The sequence below is a fragment of the Talpa occidentalis genome, unplaced genomic scaffold (assembly GCF_014898055.3).
Source record: "Talpa occidentalis isolate TD23 unplaced genomic scaffold, MPIMG_talOcc4v2.1 talOcc4.14, whole genome shotgun sequence".
Taxonomy (NCBI): Eukaryota; Metazoa; Chordata; class Mammalia; order Eulipotyphla; family Talpidae; genus Talpa; species Talpa occidentalis.
Window position 1 is genome coordinate 16,015,534 of NW_023601433.1, and position 27,298 is coordinate 16,042,831.

Here is a 27,298-nt window from a genome sequence, read left to right on the forward strand (position 1 = left end):
TTCTTTCACTCACTTATAATACTTCTGTGAAGTTTTCTCATTTTTAAGTATAGTCACTATTTTTAAATAGTGCCCACAAATTAAAACATGTCTGTAGTTTATATGTAACATTCAGGTGATTAATGAGAGCTTTAATAAGGTAGAAAAATAAAAGAATGAATTTACAATATATAGTGTGAGTCGGTGAATGGAGTATTTGCTACTTAATGTGCTCTGTACCATCTTACCTTTGTTCCTGTTCTGTGTTACCCTTTCTGATATTTTCTGTTCTTTTTCAGTGTCCAATAAATTGACATTTTTTTCCTAGAAATTCTCTCTTCTTGGCCTTTCTGTTTTATTAACAACCAAGACCCCCTCGTTCAGTTTGGGATCTGCTTTAAATACATGAGTGAATAAGTCTGTCTTTCCATTAATGAAGTAACCCAAGCATTTATTCAATGTCGAAGCTGGTTGGCCTTAGATGATCATACACACTTTCAACGTGGATCCACCAACTTCCAGTGCTTTTTCTGCATATAGCCATCAGAGTCAATCTTTTCTAGAATCATATCTTTCTTTTAACCAACAAAACTATTGAAGAGGGCGCCTTTCTTGCAGTGGGAAGTTAAGTTCTTGCCTCCATATTTTGTGTCTTTGTCTACCTGTATCTGAGCTTTGTGTGCCTGTCTTATCTTTACTCTTGCTATCTTTACTCATGCTTAATTCTCCTTTAACACAAAATTACACACAGCAGCATGCAATGCCTTACTCTCCAAGAGTGAGTGTTGCTTCTGGCAACACCACACTGACAAAGACACGGGAGTCGTGGAGTAGGCTACATAATGCAGGATGCTGCTTGAGAGCAAGACCCTGGCTGTTTTTATTGATAGAATAATCATACAGCATCAGCTACATGGGTTAGGAGGACAAGGAGAAAGGATGGGTGAAACTCAGGAATGTTATCCAGGTCTTGGGGGACACGAGTCTGCTGACCATGTTATCAGCTTGATGACCAAGTGTTGTCATCGAAACCAAACCCCAGATCCCCAGTCATGGTCCCAATCTGATCAACAAGGCATTCCACTGATCAGTTTCTGGGGTCCCTTGGCCCTTGGCCCTCGGCCCCCCGGGCGTTTCCAGTCATACCTCATGATGTGTGAGGTGGGAGTAAGTTTATGCATCGTCCTCATTCCCCCAGGTGTTCCCGATCATACCACTTGATGCACACCCTTCCTAGAGTGATCAAGCTTTTTGCTCGTGATTGATATGAAAGGCACCTGGTAAGGTTTGGCTCTTATGGCTGATTGACCATTTCTGAAGGGCCGTTCTGACCTTGTATAGGAATGCAGAACTGCAGGTAACGATAATGGCAGCCGAACAGGCTGCTTAAGTTTAGCAGACCCACAAGTGAGTTCTCAGCGTAGGGCATCCCCTTTCAACTATTCCCCAAACTCTGTTTTCTTGTGGGGAAACCACTTCTCCTGTTTCAGCCATCCCTACACCAGCACCTACACAACATAGCCTCCCTTTCCTGTTCTGGGTCGGGCAAAGAGGTTCTCTAGGTCCCACCTAGTTCCCACTTTCCCCCAGTTCAACTACTGTAGACCCACACACGAGAAAATAAATTCTTGTCCAGACTGGTTCAAGACAAGGGATATGTGGAACTAGGGTGCCCTCTACTGCTTTCCAGAAATATAACTACTTTGCTTGCTTTCATTCAATAAAAGGGAAATGCTAGTGGAACAATGGGAATTCAGCTGATAGACCATTATTTCTTAGGGCAAACACTGTGTTCCATATTAAAACAAACACTATTGAACTGGTAACAAATATTGTTCTGATCTGTGAATGTCTATCAAGTGCTGATATACCATTATTATTTCAGGATCCTCTCAGACCGAGTGCCTGGAGCCTGTTATATATTCATAAATATTAAGATGAGAAATTAGATCACCATTCCATACAGGCAGGGGTACGCATTCGAGTCACATGCTTAAGCACAGTTTTAAAGAATAGGTCTTACTTAAGATAATTTTCATATGTTCAGTAATTTGTGTTGAAATTGAACTGTTAGAATGCATACCAAAAAACCATGAAAATGAAAAAAATAATTTATCAAAAGAACGTTAATCCACCCACAGTTATTTCATTATCTGTCAATGACATCTGAAGGGATTATTGTTAATAATTAATGTCTATAACTAACTAATCCAATAGTAATCCCTGGTTTACCTACACTTCTTGTTAAAAATACTGAAAGCCTGATGTGATAATGTGCGAAGATTTAAATTCACTAGTTATTTGAACTCTTTGGTTGCCATTATGCGCATTAATCCCAAGAGAAGAGTACCTCTCATTACTCTCTCTAAATCTGGAATTTAAACACCTAATAGGTGAAAATTATTTTAAGTTAATGCTGATAGCTTTTAATTTAATGGTTTGACTGTTCATGAAGTTTATCTTAGTGATAGGTCTTCTTAGAATTTGAAAGAGAAAAAAATGCATGTGTTCATCCATTTTAGAATCCGAAAACCTTTTAAATGAGCATTTATCTAATTTTTATGTCATGTAAATGTCTAGAAAAACAATTATTTAATTCTGTGGCTAAAGATATATTTGGAGTATTATTTCCTGTATATGTACAACAGTTATATATACATCTTATTCCTGAAATATATTTACAATTTCTCATAGTTGGAAAATTTCAGTTGTGGAAATAAGTAGAAGTATCAACATCTAGCCTCAATTTGGAACACACTATCAGACATAACTGACCAAGAGACATTTTGTAGACTGGAAGACGAAAGATTCTTTTTGGAGAACAGTTAGAAATTGCCTTGTTCATAATTATTTTGGCAAAAGTGATTACACCCAATTTCACAGTAGTTCCACAAAGATATGGACGAACAGTATAAACGTCATCATGTTCTTGGTGGTTTTATTCTAAATTTTGCTCATTCCCTACTGGGTGTTCCTCATAACAAGGCATCCATAATAAGAGGTCCTCGTAATAAGAGGGAAAAAGTTGCTGCAATTAAAATTAGGAAGTGGCTTTGGCTTTGCAGTCACCCCGTTTGCACGACCCGAAGGGGACCTTATTTCCCTGCCCAGTTGTCATCAGTGGCACCCTCGCCTCTCAGCAACTGCATCCCCGAGACAGAGATAGACACAATAATGCCAACATAATAATGCCCACGCTTGGATGAGTACTGAGGGCAGCGCGGTGCCCCAGGCCCTCCCCCCAGGCCCGTTCTGGGTCTGCAAACCCCAATGCCCCTTGCTATTAACATGGCAGCTTCTTGTCAAGAAATGGAGCTTCAGAAAACCCCAAATGTATGGTGCTACAAGGTGAGGGTTTACTTCTAAAACCTGACTCCGATGCTAATTCCCTTCTGCAGCAATGCACTGCAGATAAAAAGGAGTCTGGAAGCTAATTTCTAAGAACAGGAGATGCAGCCACAGAGGCGTGCTGCGCGTGGAGAAAGGGCCAGGGCCAGGTGCAGAGGTCTCCCGGTCCTGGGGGTCTCCAGGCCCTAGAAGAGGAAAGCGCTCCAGTCGGCTGCCACCCCTTTCCACCTCTGGTGTGCACTGGGAGCCCAGCTGTTACTCCAGGAGGTACGGATGCTCCCGGAGGCACTCCAGAAACTTCAGCAGAAATAGGGCCTGTCCCGAAGCAGGCCGAGCCGCGGGTCGTGAGCCCTCCCCCTCGGCGGAGCGGGCCGGCGGGCGCCTTTGCTGAGAGTGTGGCGGCCCCTGCCGGAGCGCCGCCGCAGAGCCACGCCGCCCGGACCGGGAGACGACATGTGGCGCTCGGGCGAGGTGAGCGGGCGCGCGAGTGCGCTGGGGCGCGGGGGGCTCTGCAGCGGGCAGCGCGCGGCCTCGGGCGCGGCGCAGAGCGGAGCCGCAGGGCGGCGGCGGGAGCGCGGGGCGCCCGATCCGCTGCGCCCCGGAGGACGGGGCAAGTTCGCGCCGGCAGCATGGGGCGGTGACGCCGCACCGGCCTTCCGCGCCCGCCACCGGGAGAGCGCAGGCGGCGGCGGCCGCGGAGGATGCACCCTCGCCGACGGCTCGCCTCCCGGGTAAGGGCGCGCCGGGCCGGGGCAGTGGGGAAGGCGGAGCGGGCGAGGGGAGAGGACGAGCGAGCCGGGCTCGGCGGCACCGTCTCCCCCGCGCGCCCGAGCCGCGGACTGCATGGCCCTGGAGGGCAGGTGGACAGCCGGCGGGGCGCGGCGGGTGGCCCGGAGCTCAAACTTTCCCCCGGCGACTGCGGGCCGAGGCTCGCGCGGGAGGGCTGGCACGTCCCGGGCAGCACAGCCCTGCGGGACGGGACACCCCGGCGCCGCGCCCGCGCGCCCGCGGGCAGGGATGGGGGCGCGAGGGCCACCGCTGCAGCGGCTCCTGGAACCGAAGGGGCGAGACGGCCCGCCCGGAGGGCCCCGCCAGGCCCGGGCGCCGACGCGTGCGGCGTCCCAGACGACTTGCGGGGTGGGCGCGGGGTGCCGCGCGCGGGCTGCCAGGGGCCGGGGTACCCCGCGCTGCCGCTGCGCCGCGCTCTCCTGGCCGAGGAAGCCGCTGCCCCGCGGGGCGCTGGACTCCGACCCCGCGGAGAAGCGGGGTGGGGGGGTCCGAGAGGGTGAGGAGCTGGTGCGGGAGGGCCCGGGAGCCCGAGGCGCTCGGCGTTCCGCAGCCGACCCGGCGGGAGGCCGGCCAGCCCCGGGCCGAGGCTGCGGCTCCGCAGTGCCGCCCCCGCGCCCACCTGCGCCCGCAAGCCCCCGGGGCGGCCCGGGAACAGCGGGAGCGCGGCCTCCCTTTGGGGGTCCTGGCCCGGGGCTGACCGAGGAGGAGGCGTTGCCCGGGTTTCCCGCATGCAGCGCCGCGTGCTCTCCGCCAGGACTCCGGCCCGGGTCAGGCGACAAGACCCAGGACGCGCCCAGGCGACCACCGCGTGGCACCCTGCCCATTTGACACAAGGGCTTTCCATTGTGAGGTGCAAGTACCTGTTGTGTGTCTCCCAATGCCGAAGTTTTCTGGGGTCTCCTTGGAAAATGTTCCTTTTGAGCACGCGGTGGAGGGATACCAAGTGCACGGATGCATTATGCGCATGTTGAGAAAGATGTGCCTTCCTAGGGTTAGTTGCAGAGCCCAGGGACTGTGCCTGCCTGGATTTCAGAGGTATTGATTAGGACCCAGCAGACAGCTAGGAGACTCCCCCAAATGCAGTGATTATTAAGTTATTCAGTCTTGGGGAGGGAATGCTGAGAAAATGGCAACTCTCACTTAGAGCTGTTGTGATATGATCGTGATTCTGTAGAAGACCAGTGTCTTATATGTGTCTTTTCCCCCTTCTTTCCACATGCTTTTCCTCAGCACCTTGCAGAACAAGGAGTAGCTTGCTGGCTTTGAACGCGTGGCAGATATTTCGTAAAGGTAAATTTATTCCACTTGTGGATTTGGCAGATGCAAAATGCAGTTACTTAGATAATAATTTAAAACGTTTATTCTAGCAATGGGACCAGGTCATTGGATAGTATTAGCATATAATAATAATGGCACAATTTACCAACAAAGGGACCAAGAGGTGTTTCCCCAGCAAGCTGCACATGGGGGGAGTAGGGGTGTTACGCCACAGGATGGTAAGTTGGGGCATAGAAAGAAGTGATAATATGGCTTCAAAAAGGAGACCAAAATATTTGCGATATGGAGACATTAATTTGGGAAAATGATTCTGTACTTGTGAGTGAAAGTGCAAATTAAGCCCTATTATCACTCCTTTCTATGCCCCAACTTCCATCCAGTGGCATTAACACCCCCTCCTCCCTGAAGCTCCCTTTCTATGCCCCAACTTCCATCCAGTGGCATTAATACCCCCTCCTCCCTGAAGCTCAGCTTGCTGGGGAAGCACCTCCTGATCCCTTTGTTTGTAAATTGTGCTATTAGCAATAGCATTTGGTTCCAGGGACTGTGAAGCAGAACATTCGTGTTTATGTGCTTTTCTCCTTTGTGTCTCTTGCAGCTTCAAGATCAAGTTGGAGAAAGGAACAGTGATTCTTCCAAGTTCATCTACGCAGACTGGTATTCTTATCGGGAATGGACAATGGGATGTTCTCTAGCTTTATCATGATCAAAAACCTCCTGCTCTTTTGTATTTCCATGAACTTAGTCAGTCACTTTGGGTGAGTTATCCTCTTTGCTTTTGTTTTGCGATTTTGTGGGCACAAGTGCCTCTTAGAAACTTTGCTGCGCTGTTTGGAGCCCCACACCCTTCAAATTGTTGTAAACAAACCAGGAGCCTTTCCCTACCCTATGCTTACTCCCTGAGCAAGTCTGCTCCAACAGTAGAGTCTCAGAGGTGAGTCAGAGAGAAGAGGCAGATTGTGTTTTTAGAAATGGAAGTGGCTTCAGGATCAGTAGTGTCTCCTACTCAGGTTTAAAGGAAATTCCAAAGTTCACAGGCAAAGGGGACATTTGCTGCTTGTCAGACAAGACCATGTTTAACATTTCACTGCCCTCCTTGATTCCATAATACGAAGGAATTTGCCTGTAAAGCCAAGCCCACACTACGTGGCATTGGCAAGGACTCGCTGTGGTCTTGAACTGAGCCAAAGGCTTTCAGCTGTAACCATCTGAAGGAAGGTGCAGAAACCAAAAGAACGTGTGTCTGCAGAGCTGCAGGACACCCCTGAGCACTGACACTGTCAGTTCCTTTAAGTGCTGTCATCTTGCCTTTTAGCATCAGTGTGCCGATTCTGAACCTTTTTTCATCAAACTTGTGATAACCAACATTCCAGATAAATGTTCTTATGAGGCAGTGACATGCTTCTGTCCTCCTCCTCTCAAAATGGTTCTGGCTAATCAAAAGGATTGTACATTGAAGTTGATGGAGTGTAATTAAGAAATTAAATTTCAGAACAAAAGTTGCCAGGCACTCTTTCTGTAAAATTTGACTCCAGCACAGAAGCTGCACTCTGCTTCTGGGTAAAACCATGGGGAGGTCTTGAGAATGTAGTGACTTTGCAACAGCCTGAGGAGACGCCTTCTAGCTGGGGAGTCCAGAGGACCCTCTGAAGTCCATAACCATCTCTCTTCCTGACTTTTTCGACTCTCTGACCTTTCCAGATCTGTTCAGAGGAGAAAAGTGAGGAAGCAAATGATGGTGGTCTGGGACAGCCTGGGGCCTAGCCCCTGCTAGAGGGGGGCTTGTAGGAGCCGTGCTGATGGGCATGCTTAGGATGCAGCCCTTTTGGCCACACAGAGCTTGTTCCCTTGGGAGCAACAGTAGTGGCTAGTCTTGGGTGCCTTCCCACTTCTGTGCATTCCATTTCTTTGTCTGTTCAGTGTTTTCCTTTCCAAGGTTGCTCTGTCTTGTTCAATCCTAAAGGCCAAGATCCTCCTCATATTCCTCTGACTGAAAAGTGTAAATATAGGTAAAAGATCACACAGCACCTTTGGTTTGTTTGCTGAGATACTACATATATATATAGCAGCTTTTCAAAAGGGAGGAACATGCTAGGATGGAAGAATATATTTTCTTTCTAAGATTTTGGCCAAACATTCCATTGTGAATTTATTTCCTATAGACATGAAGTTATCCACTCCCTGGTAGATGCAAGCCCGAAATATTAAACATTGTGGATAAAAAGTTTAGCCACAAAAAAAGCAGTTATACTTTATTTCTTAATTAATTTGATCATTTTCTGAGGACATTTTCAAAATAGAAAACTGTTAGTTTCTAGAAGTAAACACCAAGCAAGTGGTTGAATATCCCTCAACCTTCCTGGAAAATTAACTGTTGTGAAGTTATAAAACTTTTCAAATGTGAGGTCAATAACCCACCCCAAAAGTTAACTGCAAATTGCAGAAAATATTCAGGACACAGAATAGTGTGTAAAAAATAAAAAATATCCTTAATTGTACCACATGGAGACAGGCATCCTTCATATTTATTGGATTTGTTTTCTTGCTTCTCGGCATATCTTTATATAGTTGGGATCATCTTCAAATGGCGTTTTTAATGCATAATTATTTTGCTATACATGCTCTATAAAATGTATGATTTAACAATACATGTATATTAGCAGGGTGTAAGGATCCTGGTCACAGCTACTTCCCTAACTTGGGAGGTTTCCATTGTTTCTGAGTGTTCTGTAATCAATGGTCCGACAGTGAACAGATTGGACTTGCAGCCATCTCAACTTGTGAAATGATTGTTATAAATAGAATTCTATGTCAGGTTCTATGAGTTTTTTTAGCTGTTGACCCTTGTATCTAGCTGCTTTGATGAAGCGGGGTCCCTAGCAAAGTAGGAAGCCGGGTTTTATACACCTCACCAGTAGAACATGATTTTCAACAGCCACAAAAGACCTTCACGCCTGGGAGCACAGATTCCTATTTCTTTTCCTTCTTACACAAAGCTTACTTGCATCTCACTCTAAATGTACTTAAGAATTGTTTTATCAAATTGCAAAGGAAGTTTTAGGACACTTACTTGAAATCTTGACAAAGAATATGTGATAATATAGAGCACCTGTTTCTATGTAAATTGCAGGAGGAGCCTTATGAGCTAAGCATCATTAGCCTGTTTTATTGTCATAAAGGTGAAAGCGATGAATAACTAATGGGCAGTTCACAAGCCAGTAACTGCTAGGATTCCTTACCCAGCATTCCGCAAAGAGATGTCACTGCCTCAGTCCTTGGAATGCCCCACTTCACTGCACACGATCCCTGGGCAGGTCCCTGACAGATCAAGCTGTGGAGGAAAGTGATGTCTGAAAGGTGTCCTCAGTTTTGAGGTAGAGGGTTTTGTGATGATTGAGGGGGAGAAAGAGTTGGGGTAAGCTCTGTTTCTTTCCCCAAAGATGGAGTTTAAGTGATGGGTTTCCAAAGAAAGGTGAAAAAGAAACACGAAGGCACTCATTGGGACATTTTGGGACAACAGCTAATGCTGCTAAATACATCAAAGAAACGAGGAAACTGGTGGAGCTAAGGAGGGCCACAGAAAGCCAGGCAGGTGCAAAGGAAAGAGCCCAGCCTCAGCTTCTGTGCTTGTTGGAAGCTCTACGCAGTGCCGGTGGATTTGGCAATCAGAGCGTTTACAAACGTGATAGGTAAATTCTATTGGCGATCAGATGAGGGAATTAATGTGAAACTGCTTTGAAAAAAATATGAGTATTATTTCTTTTTCTTGCCCTGTTTATTCTCTAAATGCAATTGGCATCCCCAGCAGCCCACTCTCAGTAGTCTTTATAATTCTTCCATTGATTTTAAATTATATAACAGAAAATGAGTCAAGTGTATGATGAAACAGAGGCCTTATTTGATAGTCAGCCTTATGCAATGTCATGTTTGGAGATACAGTATTGTTGAAACTAATAAGGCCAGTAATTGAAAGTACATGGCATAGAAAAATTAGTGCAGAAAAAATAGCTTGAGTCCATGTAATATCAAAATATATAATATGAAATTTTAAAAAATTGATTTATCATTGTTTGAAAAATCATACTTTATCAGACTTGATTTGACCAGTAATAATTATATGATAAATATGAGAACTATCAAGTCTAATAATAATGTATAATTTGATTCCACTCATTTAATCACATCGAACGTACTTCAGAAATTTATTTATTGAAAAAAGAAAAAAATGTGTTAGAATTTTATTATATGGGAGGTATTGAAAACAATTTTTGATACTCAGTAATTAAAAGCAGATTCTTGCTGAAGCAACATACCAACATGAACAATGTCATGTTAATAACTATCAGTAATATTCATTATTATTGTTTCTCTGTCAGCATCTATGTGCTAATCTGGACTTTGGTTTCAGAAAGAGGGCTTTTTCATAGACACACTCAAGGACAGTTCTCTTCTTTTAACTAGAGCAGAAAGTAAGTTCTCCCAGAATCATTCAAGTGTGCACAGGGTCTTTTTAAATGGCACATTCTCTCTGGTGAATCCCCAGATGGCAACTTCTCCCTGCACCGTAGTTGTGGGACACGTGGCCCAGGACAAACGGTCATTGTAACAATTATAAGAACACAAGGAAGCAATTAGGACTCACATGGGCAGTGAGGCGTCTATGTGGTAACAGGGCCACGGTCAGAGAGCAACTCTCAGAACAATCGTCCTAAATGACTAATAGCCTTCTACGGAGTAGCGTCCCACACTCTTTTTAAGGCCCAAAAGGAAAATACTTCCCAGTCACATGTTCTATGCAGGGAACTCAGCATGTCTGTCATGCCATCAGCAGTGAGTTGAGTAAAGTTAGGTGGACATTCGCCAGGCAGCCCCCTCCAGTCCCGTTTGCCTGTCAGGGTGGCTCATGGAGAAAAGGAGAATGTGGGCTTCCAGATTTTTACAAGACATGCAATTGCATACCATGCATGTTTCAGTTGGTGTGAAATTTCAGAGGATAATATCAGAGTCAAAAGTAAAAAGAAATCTTATCCCAGAACACTGGTGGTAGAAGCAATAATTGTCAGTGTTTGTACTGGTATATCTCTGGCATTTTCAAAACCTGTGCTATTTAATTTTCACAAGCCCCTCCCTTTGTAGGTGAAAGAGTTCAGGCTTTAGTCTAGTGTGGAGAAATGTGTTCGAGCTTCATCCTTGGGGTGCACCTGTAGTGCAGACCTGGGCCGTGCTCTCCCCAGCAGGAACTTCTCCAGAATGCACTGCCCCTTAGGCACAGTGAATGGAAGGAAGGGATAAAAATCTGTACATTGGAAACAGAAGACCATCCTAGTCTAGAACTCAAATAACACTGCTCTGATGATAGTGGATCTACTGCAGGCTGAATCAAGCCAAATCTATAGTTCACACTATGAAACAGGTATAGAGAAGGGGCCTTTGGTAGGGAAAGTAAGATAAAGTATGAAACAGGCTCGAGCAGTTTGTTGAAATTTGACTTGTATTTATTTAACAACTTCATTCGAAATCAAAAACCAAACCTGAAAACAAATGAAACACCAAACCAGTTCATTATCTGTTTGAACAACTACAAAAGCCAGGTGCTCACTCCATCAGCCCGTTTCCTGTGCTGGGCAAGTGTGCAGGAACAGTGCTGGGTGTCATTGTGACGACAGGCAGTCTAGCTGATCTCTGTTGCTGCACCCTCACCCTCCCTGCGTGCCATCAGAATTGCTCATCCTGTATGCAACTCAGTTTCCTAATCACAAATTGGGGTTAATAACGGGTCTGGTGTCACCAGGCTAACGTGGAGAATAGGTTGCTGAATGTACATTAAATGCCCAAACAAGTCCAAGCAGGGTGCCCAACAAGTCCAGCTGTCCTTCTGGACTAGCTGTCCTTCACTACTCCGGGGGGGGTGAGTATGGTGCTAGGGTTAGGAGGGGTTTCCAAGGTCATGACCAAGAAGGTGAGCTTGGTGCACAGGCCTGGAGCTGAGCCCAGCAGAGTCCATAATCATAATCACATCTGTAGCATCTCGCTTGCCCTGTGAAGTGGAGCACATTCACAATCACAGGATTAGGGGGTGGCATCTTGGGAGACGCAATCGGTTTTTACTGTCCTTGCTCTGCAGGCTCCATCTAGGTACTGAGTTGCTTGGTGGGCAGAGGAGAGCTTTCCTTCAAGGAGGTGGATTCCAGACTAAACAAATATATATAATTAGGTCATGACAATTGCTGGGGAGAATGATCAGAGTAGGAAGGAATAAATGTACTGGAGAGAGAGGCTAGAACAGTTGGGTACAGAAAATGAGGCCCTGAACAAATACAGTACATAGAGACTGGACAGGCCTGAGCAGCAGCAACTGCAGGGCATGCTTGTCGTAGCAGGACAGCAAGATGATCAGCATGTGGACAAGGGACATGGGGAAGAAGCATGGTCAGAGAGACAGCAGGGTAAGGGGTGGGGGGGAATCCTCTAAAAAAAAGGAACGATAAAAATGATTGAAAGCAGAGTTCTGAAATGAGTACTTTAAAGTTTGGAAAGCCTATGTAAAGATAAATATTTAATACACTATGCAGATTATTTTCAAAGAGACATTGTAGGCCATACTAGGAAGTATCTGAAAGAGCACTTGGCTATTATTTTGTAGGTCAAAGAGGGCCATCAAGTGCTTTTAAGTAGAAGTGAAATGTGATACCCTTGAGATGTGACAGTAAAGTGACTTAAGCTTTGAAGCTTATTCTGACTGCGAAGTAGAGAATGGAATAGAATCTGGGAGGAGCCAGGGGTATTAGTAAGGAGTTAAAACAGTGAGGACGGTTAAGGAGTGAAAACTGTGTCTTGAAGAGGGGTATTTCTGCTAGCAGCTATTGTTGATGAGTTGATGTGGGCATAGGAGAAAGAGAGGGTGACCTCCCAGATATTTGCTCTGAAAACCTGATGGGTTCATGTGCCTGTTATTAAGCTGCAGTAGAAGAGGTTGTAGAGGACATCAGAAATGCAGTTACAGACACTTTGAGCCCTGTGAGATGCCAAATATCCAATGGAAAAGCTGGGCAGGTCACTGGACATTAGATCCAGAAGTCAGAGAGAGTGGAGCTGGAGACAAGAGAGCTTTTCATGCATAAGAGATGTTTAAAGCCATTGGACTGGGTAAGAAGAGCAAATAGAGGTGGAGTGAGGTAGGAGACGGCTTCCTGGACTGTACTTAGGGCATTCCGGGTCTTTAAGGTCAGGACAGAAAGGAAGGGGACAAGCAAGCCTACGTAGAAAAAGTGAAGTGAGGTTCTCCCTGGTGGTGCAGGGGTTAAAGACAGCACTATCAAGCAATCCCCGCCACTGCAGCAGGAGTTCAATCCCCGGCCAGGGAGGTGAACCACACTGTGCAGTAGACTTCTCCTGCCTCGCTTGCTGCTCCCCTCAGCAGTGTATTTCAGGAGATGCATCTTTTCTGTTCCCTACTCTGTCTCTGGTGAATCTTCTCACCCCCATACCTCTGGCCTGTACCCCAGTTCTTATATGCATAAATAAATCTTAAAAAAAAAAAAAAAAACCAGGAAAAAGTGAAGTGAAAAAATGAACACAGAGAGATAGTTTCCTGAGGCCAAGCGGGAAAGTATTTAGGAAGGGAGATGTGTTCAGATGAGGACTGATTGGCTTTTCCTTGGATTCGGCAACACAGACTGCAGCCCTGGCCTGGGAGAAAGGTTTCACTGGGATGCGGTAGTAAAAACCCTACTGGAATGATGTGAGAAAAGGGAGGAAAGGAATCTTTCCAACAGACATTTCTAGTACAGACGACTCTTCAGTGATTCATGAGAAGAGAAGCGTAGAATGGAGTGGTACCTGGAAGAGAGGATAGGATGAATGCAAGACTTTTTAAAGTGCTGATGAAATGGCAGATGCAATTGCTGATAGGAATGATTAGGGAGGGAGAGCCACACCAGGTTGGTACATGCAAGCGCAGAATCACATATATGGGCACTCAGTGTGGTTGCAGGGAGAAAAGGGGGCTGAAATGAGAAAGGGTGGAAGGGCTGGATGAGGACAATGGAGTCCGTGATATGTAGGGACCTGGATTTTACCTTTTAGGAAGTAGGGTTCTGAGTGGAGCTGCAGAAGTAAGGACAAGAGTAGAGTCTATAGGAAGGGTGGCAAACTGGGTACACTTGAACTCTATTTAGGGAACAGAGAGGCAAGACTCAGTGAGTTCCTCACTAATGTGAGGTCCAAAGGAGTGGAGGCAGGCCAAGAGTCCTGGCGTGATGTTTCATGGGCAGGACAAAGGTACATAAGGCACATTTGAACGCCATGTTTTCCATTCTAAGAGGAGTCAACTCATCCATGGAAACTTGGAGTTGACCTTTGTTGTGTAACTAGTGCGCACCATGATTGTTTGTGGATTTTTTTCCATATATATAAAGTTTACACACATGCTTAGCTGAAGTGTGCGATCGACATCTGAGGAAATCATCACAAAATGGTGCCATTTAGAGGGAATTATTTAATGAGCCTTAAAAAAAAAAAAAAGAAGCAAATAACCAGAAGATACATTTCTCAGAAGTAAATACTGGGGTAAGAATGCAGAAAGAAATGCCTTTTAAGAAGACAGATAAGATGCCATTTAAAGCCAATCCAGTTCAATTCCCAAAGTAAGTTCACATTAAAGTCATTCTGCACTACCCATTATTGACCTCAGTTTTTGTAAATCAAAAGCGACTGTCAGCATAAGCAGAGATTGCAGAAGAAAGGCATCATGCTCTGTCTTCAGTACCACCATTTGTGGACAGAAAATCAAAAGATTTTCTTCCCCAATAATGATGTTGAATGTGTAATTTGGACTGAGCCCAGGAGTGTAGCATGGCAGGCAATGTCCCTAAGTTTGAAGTGTCTCATCTTTCCACCACACACATTCCTCTCCTCACTGGGGTTCTTGCATGTCCTCTACAACATCATGGTTTCCTTTCTTGGGGCTACTTCTCACAACACCTTCCCATACCCTTTCCTTAGGCTTGAGACGCCATCTTCATGCATGAAAGCTCAGGGGGACTTTTCTCCTCTCTCATCCGAGACAAGCTCGATCTCTCTCCCTTTTGTTTCTGGAATGGCCTGCATGATGTACTACACCTGTCGTGTTCTACTGAAATCATCCACACACGTGACAAATTCTTTTAAACCAGAGGGGTGTCCTTGAGGCTGCCAGCTTTGTCATCTTTGTGTCCCCAGTACTCACCACAAATCCAGGTGCATGGTAAACATCCAATTACGTTTCTTGAACTGAGCTACTGGAAGAAATGCTGAGTCCAGTCCCAGGGCCTTTCTGAAGATGCAGTAGAGAACAGACACTCCCTGAGGTCATTTAGAGTCACTCTGGCAGTGGGCTTACAGAGCAGTCTTTCTGTTTCCACCTCTGATCTAGAACAGTCGCTCTTCACTGTGGCTGCACTTCAGATCACTTGGGGATCTTGGAAAAAAAAAATCTGGTGCCCATTCTCGCCTGGATCAATTAAAGTTGAGTCTCTGGGGCCCAGAAGTCAGGAATAGGCTAATGCAAGAATTCCAGAACCAAAGGCCTTAAGGATGCCAGATGTAAGAAAAGAAGAGGGGACCTTCGCATAATTTACCCTTTCTAAAGATATTCATGTTTATCTTTTCTTCAGCTTTTTGCCTGTGAAGTAATCCATCAGTGGACCAGATTTCCCCATGAAATTTCCCACTCCCCCATCAAAAGTCCCAGTCTGGCAGTGTCCTGTGTGGCTTTTTAGGAAGCCCTTTCACACCCTGAGTATCACCCCATCCACAGCCCTATTCACTTCACAGCCTGGAATAAGGGACTCACTCACCTTGTTTCCCTATTTCTCAGGCAAAAATCTTATGAAAGTGTTCAAGTTTACAGATGAAGTCACTGTGCCTTGTATAGACCACTATTGAGGCAAGGAAATGTGAAAAATGAGGATGTTTTAACACAGATGGTTGATTCTACATTTCTTTCATGATTCCTTTCTGGGACAACAATAATCTGAAATGTTGGAACTGATCACATGGAATAAATGTGCCATATTTTGGTAGAAAACATGCACTAAATATAACAAAAAAAAAAAAAACACAATTGTTCCTATTTTAACAGAACCTCATTTATTAACCCTGAGTAATACTGAAGGGTGAGTTACACATTTTCGAGTCTCTGCTATGTCTAAGGATTGTCAGTGGTAAGGGGTCCAGTGTCAACTACCGAAAATCCTCTCCTTGAAATTTCTGGGCTTTCAGCTTACCCTCGAAGCTGTCTGGTACTCACAGCTGACCTAAAACTCAGCAGAGCCCTGTGGTTACATTCAGAACTGAATCACACTGTTGGACGTGCCCTCCAAACCCAAATGCAGTGAGTGTCCAAAGAGTTCAGGGCATCCCGTGTCTCTACCTGAGGACTTCGAGTTGTAATTCTGTTCATTTTTGCTTTGTGCAGGCACCACCCAGCACTTTTGTGTTATTTTGTTTTCCAAGTGGTTTCTACTAATCAAAATGGAATGAAGCCATCTGTAGTTTCTCTTTATGTGCGTATGTAGAAGAATTGGGGTGTCGGCCAGAGGTGCAAGGGGTGAGAGGATTCACCAGAGATAAAGTAGGGAGCAGAGCAGGCCAATTTGCTGAAATACACTGCTAAGGGGAGCAGTGTATGAGACAGGAGAGGTCTGCTGCACCATATGTTGGTTACCCCCTTGTCAGGATCAAACTCAGGACATAGCGGTGAGAGCACTGAGACTTAACCCCTAGACCACCAGGGTGGCCCTATAGTTTTTCTTTACTGTAGGAGCAGTTCTTAAATTGTGTGCCCCTTGACAGAGGCACTACCAAACTCCCGCCACATCTGGGAGAATCTTCTGTGTGCTGAGAGCTGAGAAAACCCATCATTTGCTTTCTGTGATAAGAGAAAGACCTTTTGCTCCTTGGCTTTGAAATGGTGTATTTCATAACCATGTGCTACAGTTAAATCATTTAGGTAATCTGTAAACTGAGGAGGCCCATTTGTTCACAAGAGGAATCTACCTCTTCCCAATAGGAATTTTCAAGAATTTTTTTTTTTTTTAAGAAACTGTTTCCTGCCTCATAGGTTTAATCTTCAGTAAATACAGAGAAGAAATCACTACACATCCCCAGCCATACTGTCTGTTCTAAAAGAGCTCACAGCTAAATGCAGGAAGCAGTGATGGCACAACAGGACAGATATTGAAATTCCTCCATGAAAAGTACAATTATGTGTAAATGGGTGTAGATATAGTGAAGTTCTTTTTTTATTTTTTCAAATTTTTCAGTTTTTTTCTATTTTAATTTCTTCCCAATTTTTCAATTTTCCTTGCATTTCTTGGTGAAGTACAAGGAGAGCTTGGCAAGCATTGCATCCTGTCCTGTTGCCATTGGCAGTGATTTGGGGAAATGTGAGGAGAATTCTGAGACAAGTGGATGGTGTTCCTGGACACCGCAGTGGAGATGTGCATCATGGGCCAAGGACACACAGCCCCGGGCACAGTGGCTGATGGCACAGTGTTTAGGGCTTCCCCAGTGGCCAGTGACACAATCCATCATTGTCTCCTAACAGCCAGGGCTGCATAAACCCAATGTCCTTTAAGACATTTCCACAACAGAACACAGAATAGTTCAGAAAAGTGTAACTCAAAACATTCTTTTTCGGGGCCTCCCCAGTGGTGCAGGCGGTTGAATGCCGCACTGTGAAGCTGTCCACAGCCTCTGCAGTGCAGGTTCGATACCTGTCAGCCAGCGAGAATCCCACATGGTGAAGCAGACCTCTCCTGTCTCGCCCGCTGCTCCCCTCAGCAGTGTATTTCTTCAGTCTGCCTGTTCTGTTCCCTGCTGTCTCCAGTGAATCCTTTCACCCTCCCATGCATCTGGCCTGTACCCCTGTTCTTGTATAAAAATAAATAAATCTTTAAAAAAAGAAAAGAAAACATTCAAAAAAAGAAACATTCTTTTTCTTTGTTTTTTCCTGATTCATAGTGATATTTTTATGTTTTAAATATATTTTAAATTTATTTATTGAAATACATAAAAATTTGTCATTTTAAGGTGTATAACATGTTGATGTGATCCATTTATGTTGTAATATGGTACCACCATGGCGTTAGCTAACATCCTATCACGTCAAATAATTATTGTTTCTTATTTGTGGTAAGAACGTTGACAGTCTAGTCTATTAGTGACTTTGAAATACAGAATACAGAATTGTTGACTTAATCACCATGCTGTGTGCTGGATCTCCAGAACCGTTTCATCTGCTAGTTTCCAATTTATCCACTTTGACCACCATCTCTCCACTTCCCCCTACCACCACCTCCTGGTAACTATCGTTCTATTCCATTTCAACCCATTGTTCTTTTTTGAGCTCCACATATAAGTGATATGCTTAAAAAAAAATAGTGTGTATGCTTTCGCCTTAGTCAGAGCTAGTAGGACCTTCCAAAAACTGAATGCTTAGACTTATCCTAGAATTGAATAACCAAACTGATAAGAGAGAGTTATGAGCACTTTACTGAGTGCATAGTGGGGCCAGATCTAGTTTGTTCAATAATCACTCAACTGAGTTGGGACAAAGTATCATTGACTCTCTTTTTCACAAACCCACAGGACAACATTAAGGCCCTTTGTTCCGGTATTCCATCTGTGAGGCTGAGCACTTTGTTTTTCTAAAGTATGAAACTATGATAGTTATCAGAGAAAAGAGAATTTGTTGTATCTATTTACTTACTTGTTTTTAAATTTTGAAGTAACATTGGTTGATGACATTATATAAGTTTCAGGTGTATAGCATTACACAATACCTCACCATCTGATGTACTATATCACGATCACCACCAACTCCTGTTCCCTCTAGTAACCACCAGTCTGTTCTGTGTCTAAGAATTGTTTGTTTGTTTTCTTTGTTTCTTTATATTCCACATATGAGTGAAATCATATTTGTCTTTCTCCTGACTTATTTCACTTAGCATAACCCCTCTAGTTCCTCTCATATTTCCACATATAGCTGCCTGATGAGACATTATGTGGATTCAACCTTGGACATTTAGGTTGTTTCCATGTCTTAGGTATTATAAATAATGCTACAGTGACTATGGGGACAGATACCATTTTGGATTAGTGCTTTTGTATTCTGTGGATAATTTGCCCTGAAGTAGAATAGCTGGATCATACAGCAATTCTATTCTTAATTTTTTGAGACATTTCCACACAGATTTCCATAGTGATTGTACCAGTTTACATTCCTCCCAATGGTATATGAAGGTTCCCTTTTCTCTACATCCTTACCAACACGTGGTGTTTCCTGTCTTTTTGATAATAGCCATTCTGACATGTGGGGGTGGTATCTTGTGGTGGTTTTGATTTGCATAACGATAAGTGATGATGAGCATCTTTTCATGTGTCTGTTGGCCATCTGCAATGTCTTCTTTGGTGAAATGGCTATTCAGATCCTGTGGCTATTTTTAAAATTGAGTTGTTGTTTTCTTGTTGATTTGTGTGTGTGTGTGTATATATATATATATATATATATATATATATATATATATATATACTATTAACCCTTTGTCACATGTATGATTTGCAAATATCTTCTTCCATTCAGTTGTTGCCTTTTCATTATAATAGTGGATTCTTTCACCGTTCTAAAGCTTTTTAATTTGATGTAGTCCCACTGGTTTTTTATTTATTTATTTATTTATTTTATGTATTTATTTATACAAGCACTGGGAACAGTCAGAAGCGCAGGAGGGTGAGAGAATTCACTGAGCCAGAGCGGGGAGGAGAGCAGGCAGAAAGACCGAAGCACACTGCTGAGGGGAGCAGTGGGCAGCAGGAGAGGTCTGCGCACCATGTGGGACCCTCCTCCAGTGGCTGGGGAGCAGCCGGGGATTGAACCGGCGCTGCAGAGGCTGCGGGCAGCTTCGCAACCCAGCACTCAACCGCTGCGCCACCGGGGAAGCCCAGTCCCACTGATTTTTACTTTTGTTCCCCTTGCCATTAGAGTTGATCCAGAAAGATATAGCTAAGACCAAGACTTACTGTCTATGTATTTTATGGTTTTCAGGTCTTTAATTCATTTTGAGTTAATTTTTGTGTATGGTGTGAGGTAGTGGTCTAGTTTCATACTTTTTTGCAGTCCAGTTTACCCAACACTATTGAAGAGACTTCCTTGCATCATCACATATTCTTATCACCTTTTTTATAAATTCATTGCTTCTATGTGTGTGTGTGTGTGTGTGTGTGTGTGTGTGTGTTTATTTCCAGATTCTTAATCTGTTCCATTGGTACAGCAAATGGAAGTGTCTGTTTTTATTCTGATACTGTGCTGTTTTGATCATTATAGCTTTGTAATGTAGTTTAAAGTGAGGGCTTGTGATACCTCCATTCTTGTTTGTTTTTCTCAGGATTGCTTTATTTATTTGGGGTCTGTTGTGATTCTGTATAGATTTCAGGATTTTTTTTGTTCTATTATCTGTGAAGAATGTAGTGAAATTTTGATAAAGAGTGCATTGAGTCTACATATTGCTTTAAGTAAAATGCCCTTTTTAAAAATCTTAATTCCTCTGATCAATTAGCATAAGTATTGTAAAATACTAAATCTCAAAGTCAAAAAAAATTGTGTCTGTGGGCTGTCTGCTAATAGCTTTGAATTTTAGTTTGTTAGACCTTCAAATATATGCATTTTAATAGTGATGTGAAATTAGATCAGAAGAGTTTTGTACGATCTCATTCAAAAGGGAATAGTTTTAGGCCAGCAAGAAATTGATCTGTGTAGATGCAATCAATGAAAAGGACTAATTTTCAAGAACTGGGTAGGGCAGGAGCACATGATTTCTACCCTTAGCATCCACCCAGTGCTCTGAGTTCTGTTTTCATTGATTTGTGGAAGAGAAAGTGCAGTAAGCAGAGCTGGGGCTTATAGCCAGGCATTTCAGGAAAGTTCCAGAACTTGCCTCTTCTTCTCCCAAGTGCGAAGGATGCTAACATCTTGAGAACTACAGCTGGTATTCAGCTAGATAAGTTCTCCATGAAGCCAAATGTGCAGGCCCAGTTCTTGAGAATTCCAAATACTCTGTTTGTACATCTTTTTGAAAGCAGGTTCTGAGATCTGAGGTGGGGGCCATGCTCCTCAGGTGTGTTACCATCTTCTAGATGCGGGGTTTTCTTTCCAGTAACTCCCTTTGTTAGTCCAGTCTGCTCAAGGCAGTTTCTAATTCCCATCTTCTCCATCTGCATAGACTTTGGGGTCTAGATAACCTCACTGACCTAGACATATGAAGACTGTTGTTGTACCTTCCCTGAATATTCAGTCTTCTTTTCTAGGGGTTTTATTTGAAGTTGGGTCACTGTCCTTCCACTGAAGCAGCATTGAGTAAACCCCAGGAAGGGTTTCAGACATGAGCTTCACAGTTCCTGTGTCTTATCTTCATGTGTCTTAGCTGGAGATGAATGCGCTATGAGCTAGTGGTACTGATTGGTGTTGAAACCCTGGGAGATATCACAAACTCCAGCATTTTTGTTACCACATGCTCTAGTCCTGGCACAGCTTCTGAGGCTCACATGTCTCACTTGGTGTTGCAGTGACATGCAGGCACACCAATCTGACCTTTCAACTCAGATAATGGTTTTAAACGTTCCCTCTGGCCCTGACTGTCCAGGTGGGGGTGACTGCAGGTGATTCATTAATAATATGAAGACTCAGTTTTTCTGTATTTAGAACAAACTTCTCAAATCCCCTCGGCCAGTTCCTATGCATGGATAATGTGCTTTTAAAATGACTACATTATTGACATTATTGGCTCCTTGACAGCAAGGAAGGGTTAGGTTGATGGGCCACCAGAGCCAGCCCTCTGTCTGAAGACTTCAGAATTAAGTCTTGTGGGGCCTTCCTGGTGGTGCAGGCAGTTGAGCGTAGTGCTGTGAAGCTGTCTGCAGCTTCTGCAGTGTGGGTTTGATCTGGTCAGCCAGGGAGCTACCCACATGGCGGGGTAGACTCTCCTGTCTCGCCCGCTGCTCCCCTCAGCAGTGTATTTTGGTCACTCTGCCTGTTCTGCTCCCCATTCTGTCTCTGGTGAATCTTCTCACCCTCCCGCACATCTGTCCTCTACCTGGTTCTTGTATGCATGAATAAATAAATCTTTAAAAAAATAATTAAGTCTTGTTTATTTAAAACAAAGACTTGTGATACCACAGGAGATGGTTTTCAGATGCCCTCCTTTAAGACAAGCCACCCGGTTTCTCTATCTGGAGAAGAATGTGTGAGAAATAAGTAATACAAGTTTGAACTTTCTATTTTTTTTCTCTGTTAAAAAAGCTTGTCACAGATGCCAACCAGTACAGTGAAAGATGAGACCAACGACAATATCACGATATTCACCAGGATCTTGGATGGACTCCTGGATGGCTATGACAACCGGCTGCGGCCTGGGCTGGGAGGTGAGTGGGCCTCTGGGCTGTGTTCCCCCAGGCCCCATGGATATAATGGCTTAAGCCCAGGCTCAGGCTCAGGCTCAGGCTTGCTGTGATTCAGACAATTCCCCCAGGAGTTTCCATGCCAGGAGTTAAATTGATGGGTGTTGCCAAGATTCCTGCATCCCTTTGATCATTTTCCAGATGCAAGAAGCTAGGCCCCGTGGTCTCCTTAAGATGTCCCTGCAGACTCCCTTGTCCCAGATCATCCTGATGATGTTCTGATTCACTTAAGGAGAAACCGGTTTGCAGGGGACCCTATGTAAAGCAATAATTTAGGATCCACTTCATATTCTTGTATCTTTGCAAATTCTTTTCAGATATCTAGTGCAGTGGCTAGTCACATCCTCCTACATCATGTTTAATTTTTCACTGGGGTCATAATCATCGTATTTACTTTGGCCCTATAGAATATGGTACAATTTAATGGAGAGCAAAATGTGCTTTCAGGGCACAACTGGTCCGGCTTATTTTTGTGCTGGGAATGATGTGCTGTTTCAGGGCATGTGGGATGCTCTGGGCTCTAGCCGACTTGGGGATGGCACATGTGAATTTGTCCCATTAGGTCAAGGGAAGACTCTCCAGGAAACACATTCTCAGAGGTAAAAGTTTAGTTCTTCTCCAATATTTGCATTTTTATTGGGGAGACTCACTTAAAGACTCACTTAGATCATCAACTTCCACCATTCCAGTATTTTACTCCACCCTCTGAATTATGTCCCTGGATCTTTACTAAGTCCGGCATCTTGCATCCCTTCAAACACACCCACAGGTCAGAGCACTGAGAGATTCACTGAACTACAGTCAGTTCTGCCAGAGTCTCTCCTTCACCCTGCATGTGATCCAGGGTCCAACAGACCACCCCACTGGAACAGGCATCTCAGGACGGAGAAGGGCATTGAAAACACACAACATCATACAAAGCACCTGTGAATGTGTGATTCCCATTCAACAGGGTGCTGGGAGAGAAAATTCCTGGGGAGCTCTGAGCCTGGGATGATATAATCCTGAAGCTTGGTTTGGAGTTATTGACTAGTGTCTGGTGAATGTGGCCCCCATTCACGATCACTGGGGGGGGCTGTGGGGCCCAGTGGTACCCAGGGAACACACACATATTCTGCCGCCTCCCCTGATATTTTTAGCTATTTTTATCATTTTATAGATTTTCTGTAATTTTTATGGAAATAGTCCCCCATGATAGACATTTCTAGCAATTCAAAACACCATGTAAAGCAAGATGGGCTTCTTTCTCAAGCTGCCCCTGTCCACAGCTGAACGGTGGATGGTTTCGCACATTTCTGTTCCCTGATAGCCAGTATTCTGTGGGGTCTGTGCCCTTATCCTGGATAGTCTGTTTTTAAAGCCCTTTTTATGGGACTGCAGGGTCAGGCCCCACGAGGTCGGCAGTATTGTTCTGCGTTTAAGAGGGAGGAAATCCAAGTTCAGGTGTGCATGAACTCCAGGCAGTAATTCCCAGGTAATGGCCTTCTTAAGATACCCACAGTCCCCAAGCCAGCGCTCAGCGCCCCTTCTTGAAAATTACTCTGGCATGGAGGTGTGATGAGAGCCAAGCCCCTTTGTATGATGGGTATTTTATTTCACGTTACCCTTTGGAACCTCTTGGTTTCACATAGTGTTTAGCAAGTCCCCAACCTTATCAAACACACTGTAAAGCCCTCCGTCTGCCAGGCATGAAACTGGTAACTAGGGGACATCACCCCAGGGTGACAGCGCCCGGGTGAGCTGGGTGCCCAGGCCAGGAAACTGTGTCTGTGTTTCAGAGCGAATCACTCAGGTGAGGACGGACATCTATGTCACCAGCTTCGGCCCTGTGTCCGACACGGAAATGGTAGGTGCCAGGGCCTGGCCTCCCAACCTTTCCCCCATCCTACTGAATAAACGGGAAGGAACTCGGCCCAGGGCACTTCCACTGAGCCCTCCTGGTGCCTTCCCTTGCTCCAGGAATACACCATAGATGTCTTTTTCCGCCAAAGCTGGAAAGATGAGAGGCTGCGGTTTAAGGGGCCCATGCAGCGCCTTCCTCTCAACAACCTTCTGGCCAGCAAAATCTGGACGCCGGACACATTCTTCCACAACGGGAAGAAGTCCATCGCGCACAACATGACGACGCCCAACAAGCTGCTGCGGCTGGAGGACGACGGCACGCTGCTCTACACCATGCGGTGAGCGCTGCCCCTGCCCCACCTGCGCGGGGCGCTAGGTGTGGTCAGGGTAGGGGTGGCTGGTGGGACTCAGCGTTTTCATCTGCAAGTGGGATGCTTTCATCTGGTGCATGACTGCTTGAGGAGGGGGTGAAGCAGATGCCCTCTTTAGAAGGGAAGAGGCAGCAAGCCAGCCTCTTAACTTGATATCTGGGTATCAAGCAACTTCACAGAGTTCTTCAGCCCTTCAAAAAACCCAACCATTCAGCATTATCCTAATGTTTTATGGTAGTTACTTGCTTAAATTTCCTTAAGATTCTACAAACTTTATATTAATTTTATAGGTGAATTTTGCCTATTTCAAAACTTTTAATATAGAAACCCACACAAATAGGTTTTTTTGAGTTTGATCTCTTTTTATGTCTTAAAAATTCACCCATATTGTTTTGTCTATTATTCATTGCTGTAAGGTATTCTGTTGTATGATAATACCAACATTTATTATCCTATTTTGATGAACATTTGGGTATTTTCCAATTTTTGCATTTTATGAATAAAACAATATGAACATAAAAAAAAAAAAAAAAACAACAACCAGTCAGATGACACCCTTAGCACTAACTATGAACAAAAGCCAGGTTCAGAGAGGTTTGGTAATCAGCCCTGGTTCACACAGCTAGTGAAAGCAGCAGAAGGAATTTGAGGTCAGTCAAATTCTGAGCTGCCCTATGAAGGGCAGCACCTTGTGGAGGAGAACTGGGCAGCCTTGCAGATGGGCTGTGAAGGGGAGGGAGAGGCCTCTGGGAGCCATAGGGGAGCAGGTCGCAGAGGAGTGGACAGGAGAACATGGGAAGGGACATCCTTAAGAGGCATGGTGGGGTGGGTGGTAGCGCCTTATGAGGTGTGGGGCAATATAGGACCTCTGAGGAGTGGGGCAGCCCAGGACAAGGTCTCAGGGCTTGAGGGAGGCTGTCAGCCAGCAGGGTAAGGGGCACCGGGCAGTGCGGACTGCTGCCCACCACCCACTGCTAAATGCCTCTGAGGATGTGTTCGAGAGCTGCGAGGTGTGGGAGGGTGGCAAGGAGAGGGAAGCAGGGCATGTTTTTTTACCTTTTGACTAAACTCCAGTGCTGAAAACCTGGGGATGGTCTCCCTCGGCTGCTCCAGATCCAAAGCATATGTTATTTCTCCTTGTTTATCTGGTTTATGATCATGAACATGGTGGGAGAGTTGACCCAGTTAATGTAAGCTAGGGAGCCTTGGTTGTTTGTTTTTTTTTTAATATTTTATTTTATATAATTCTTACATCATTTTTCATTTTTGCACAATGTATGCATTTTCATTTGGGTTATATTCCCCATACAATTGCACCCCCCTTATTTTGACCCTAATCCTTCCTCTCCCCTTCCCCGTAGTGTGTCTCTGGTTTATAGTTGCTTGTTGATTTTGTATTAATTAGTTTTTTTCCTGGTCCCTTATTTAGGTTTTCTAAATTCCTGCTATGAGGGAGCCCCTGTTTTATAAAACCTGTATTTAAAGAATCCGAGAGCCCTTTTATTACAGTTGTGTAGCCCTCTCATCATTGTAAAAGTCCCTTTCTCCTCTGGTTTGGTAACAGCCCATTGCCGAGGCTACATTTTAGTATTTCTAATATAAAATGCTCATCAGTCAGTTTTGATCCTGAATTATTCATTGCATCTGAATAAATCAATAAACTGGCCAGTTGGAAAGGCTTCTTTATAGTTTCTCAGTTTCCCTGTTGGGCCTAAATAGATTTCAAAAGGAGACTTTTTTAAATTAAAAAAGAGAAAAACATTAAAAACTCTTTTAGGGAAGCATACATAATTTTGCAGCTATTATTGAAATACTTTTCTCTACCTTACCTACAATTCTTCATGATAAATTTGATATTTTCACAAAAGTGACCACCACGGAAAATAATTTGGATGCTGTCCCGCTCAGAGGCTGCAGACCCCTAACTATGTTCTCAGCTCAGTCAGACTGTCCTGAGCCTGTGTGACAACAGGACTCAGCTTCCCTTAGCACAGCCCAAGAAGGAGTGTGTGGAATGAGCTTGGACCCACATCTTGGCAGCTTGTCCCACTCTTACTCTTTTCCTACGTTGATCTTGAACACATCTTGCCCATCGGTGGAGAACATCACTTGTGAACATCACATCAGTGCCCGGGAATAGTGGCTAGTCCATGCACAGAAGTGTGTTGAAACCTCAGAAATATCACAAAAGTTGAAAATAATCCTTGGTCATCATACTGTGCCGAGGAAGGCTGTGCAGTGATGCTCGGGCACCCGGTTCAGCCCTGTGAGCAGAGACCATCGTGCAGAGGGTCCCAGGTCTTGGAGGTACTGGGCCTACGCACAGCTGGGAGGAGTGATCGATGGGGCTGTGGGGGTGCCATGTGGGCGGCTTGCACCTGCCTTCTGATCATAGACTGAAAATAACCCCAGTCCCCACAGATTGTTTTTCTCGGTTCACACCTGGTTTCTCGGACTGAGAAACTGTCACTGGGTCCATAGCCTTAGAGAGTGGGATGCTTTCATCTGGTGCATGACTGCTTGAGGAGGGGGTGAAGCAGATGCCCTCTTTAGAAGGGAAGAGGCAGCAAGCCAGCCTCTTAACTTGATAACTATGTATCAAGCAACTTCACAGAGTTCTTCAGTCCTTCAAAAAACCCAACCAGTCAGATGATACCATTAGCATTAACTATGAACAAGAGCAAGGTTCAGAGAGGTTTGGTGATCAGCCCTGGTTCACACAGCTAGTGAAAGCAGCAGAAGGAATTTGAGCTCAGATCTGAACGATTTCCTTATTTAATCCACCACTTTTGGAAATTGGAGGATGCACTGTGATTGGACATCTACTGGCCTTCCTCTTATCCTTGTCAAAATGCCATGGCCAGAAGGAAGATGAAGAAGCAGTTAGCAACTTGTCAGGAGTCATTCGTCATTGTTTATGCAGAGGAAGTCTGCTAATGAGTTGCAAAGTTGATAATGAGTTTTCTTTTTCAGTCCTATTCAGCATTTGGAAAGTGGAAATAGTTCCACTTGAGAGTGTTATGAATTTTAATGTGATCGAGCTCTAGCTATAATTTGATAGCATTTTTACCTATTGATTTAACAGAGACAGTGAAATGGCAATCTGATTTACTAGTGATAAGACTAATCATTTCAGCCTACAGTATTCTGGGGGTCGCCTCCCTGCTGGGGAGCATTGCAGTGGTACTGCCTGCCTG

General features: G+C 44.6%; 1 protein-coding gene across 2 annotated transcripts in view; it reads left to right on the forward strand.

Moving 5' to 3' along the window:
- The first annotated feature begins 3,653 nt into the window (after window positions 1-3,653).
- GABRA5 (gamma-aminobutyric acid type A receptor subunit alpha5) overlaps window positions 3,654-27,298 on the forward strand; it is a 67,446-nt gene continuing 43,801 nt past the window's right edge. Inside the window, exons 1-6 of one of the 2 annotated variants that reach the window (XM_037511452.1) lie at window positions 3,654-3,798; window positions 5,347-5,406; window positions 5,993-6,152; window positions 21,731-21,852; window positions 23,667-23,734; window positions 23,848-24,068. In XM_037511452.1, the coding sequence (XP_037367349.1) occupies window positions 6,067-6,152; window positions 21,731-21,852; window positions 23,667-23,734; window positions 23,848-24,068 (497 nt within the window). In that variant the 5' untranslated portion in view covers window positions 3,654-3,798; window positions 5,347-5,406; window positions 5,993-6,066. Of the gene's footprint in view, window positions 3,799-4,019; window positions 4,059-5,346; window positions 5,407-5,992; window positions 6,153-21,730; window positions 21,853-23,666; window positions 23,735-23,847; window positions 24,069-27,298 lie in introns of those variants that run through there. The other variant, XM_037511453.1, reaches the window with a different exon arrangement.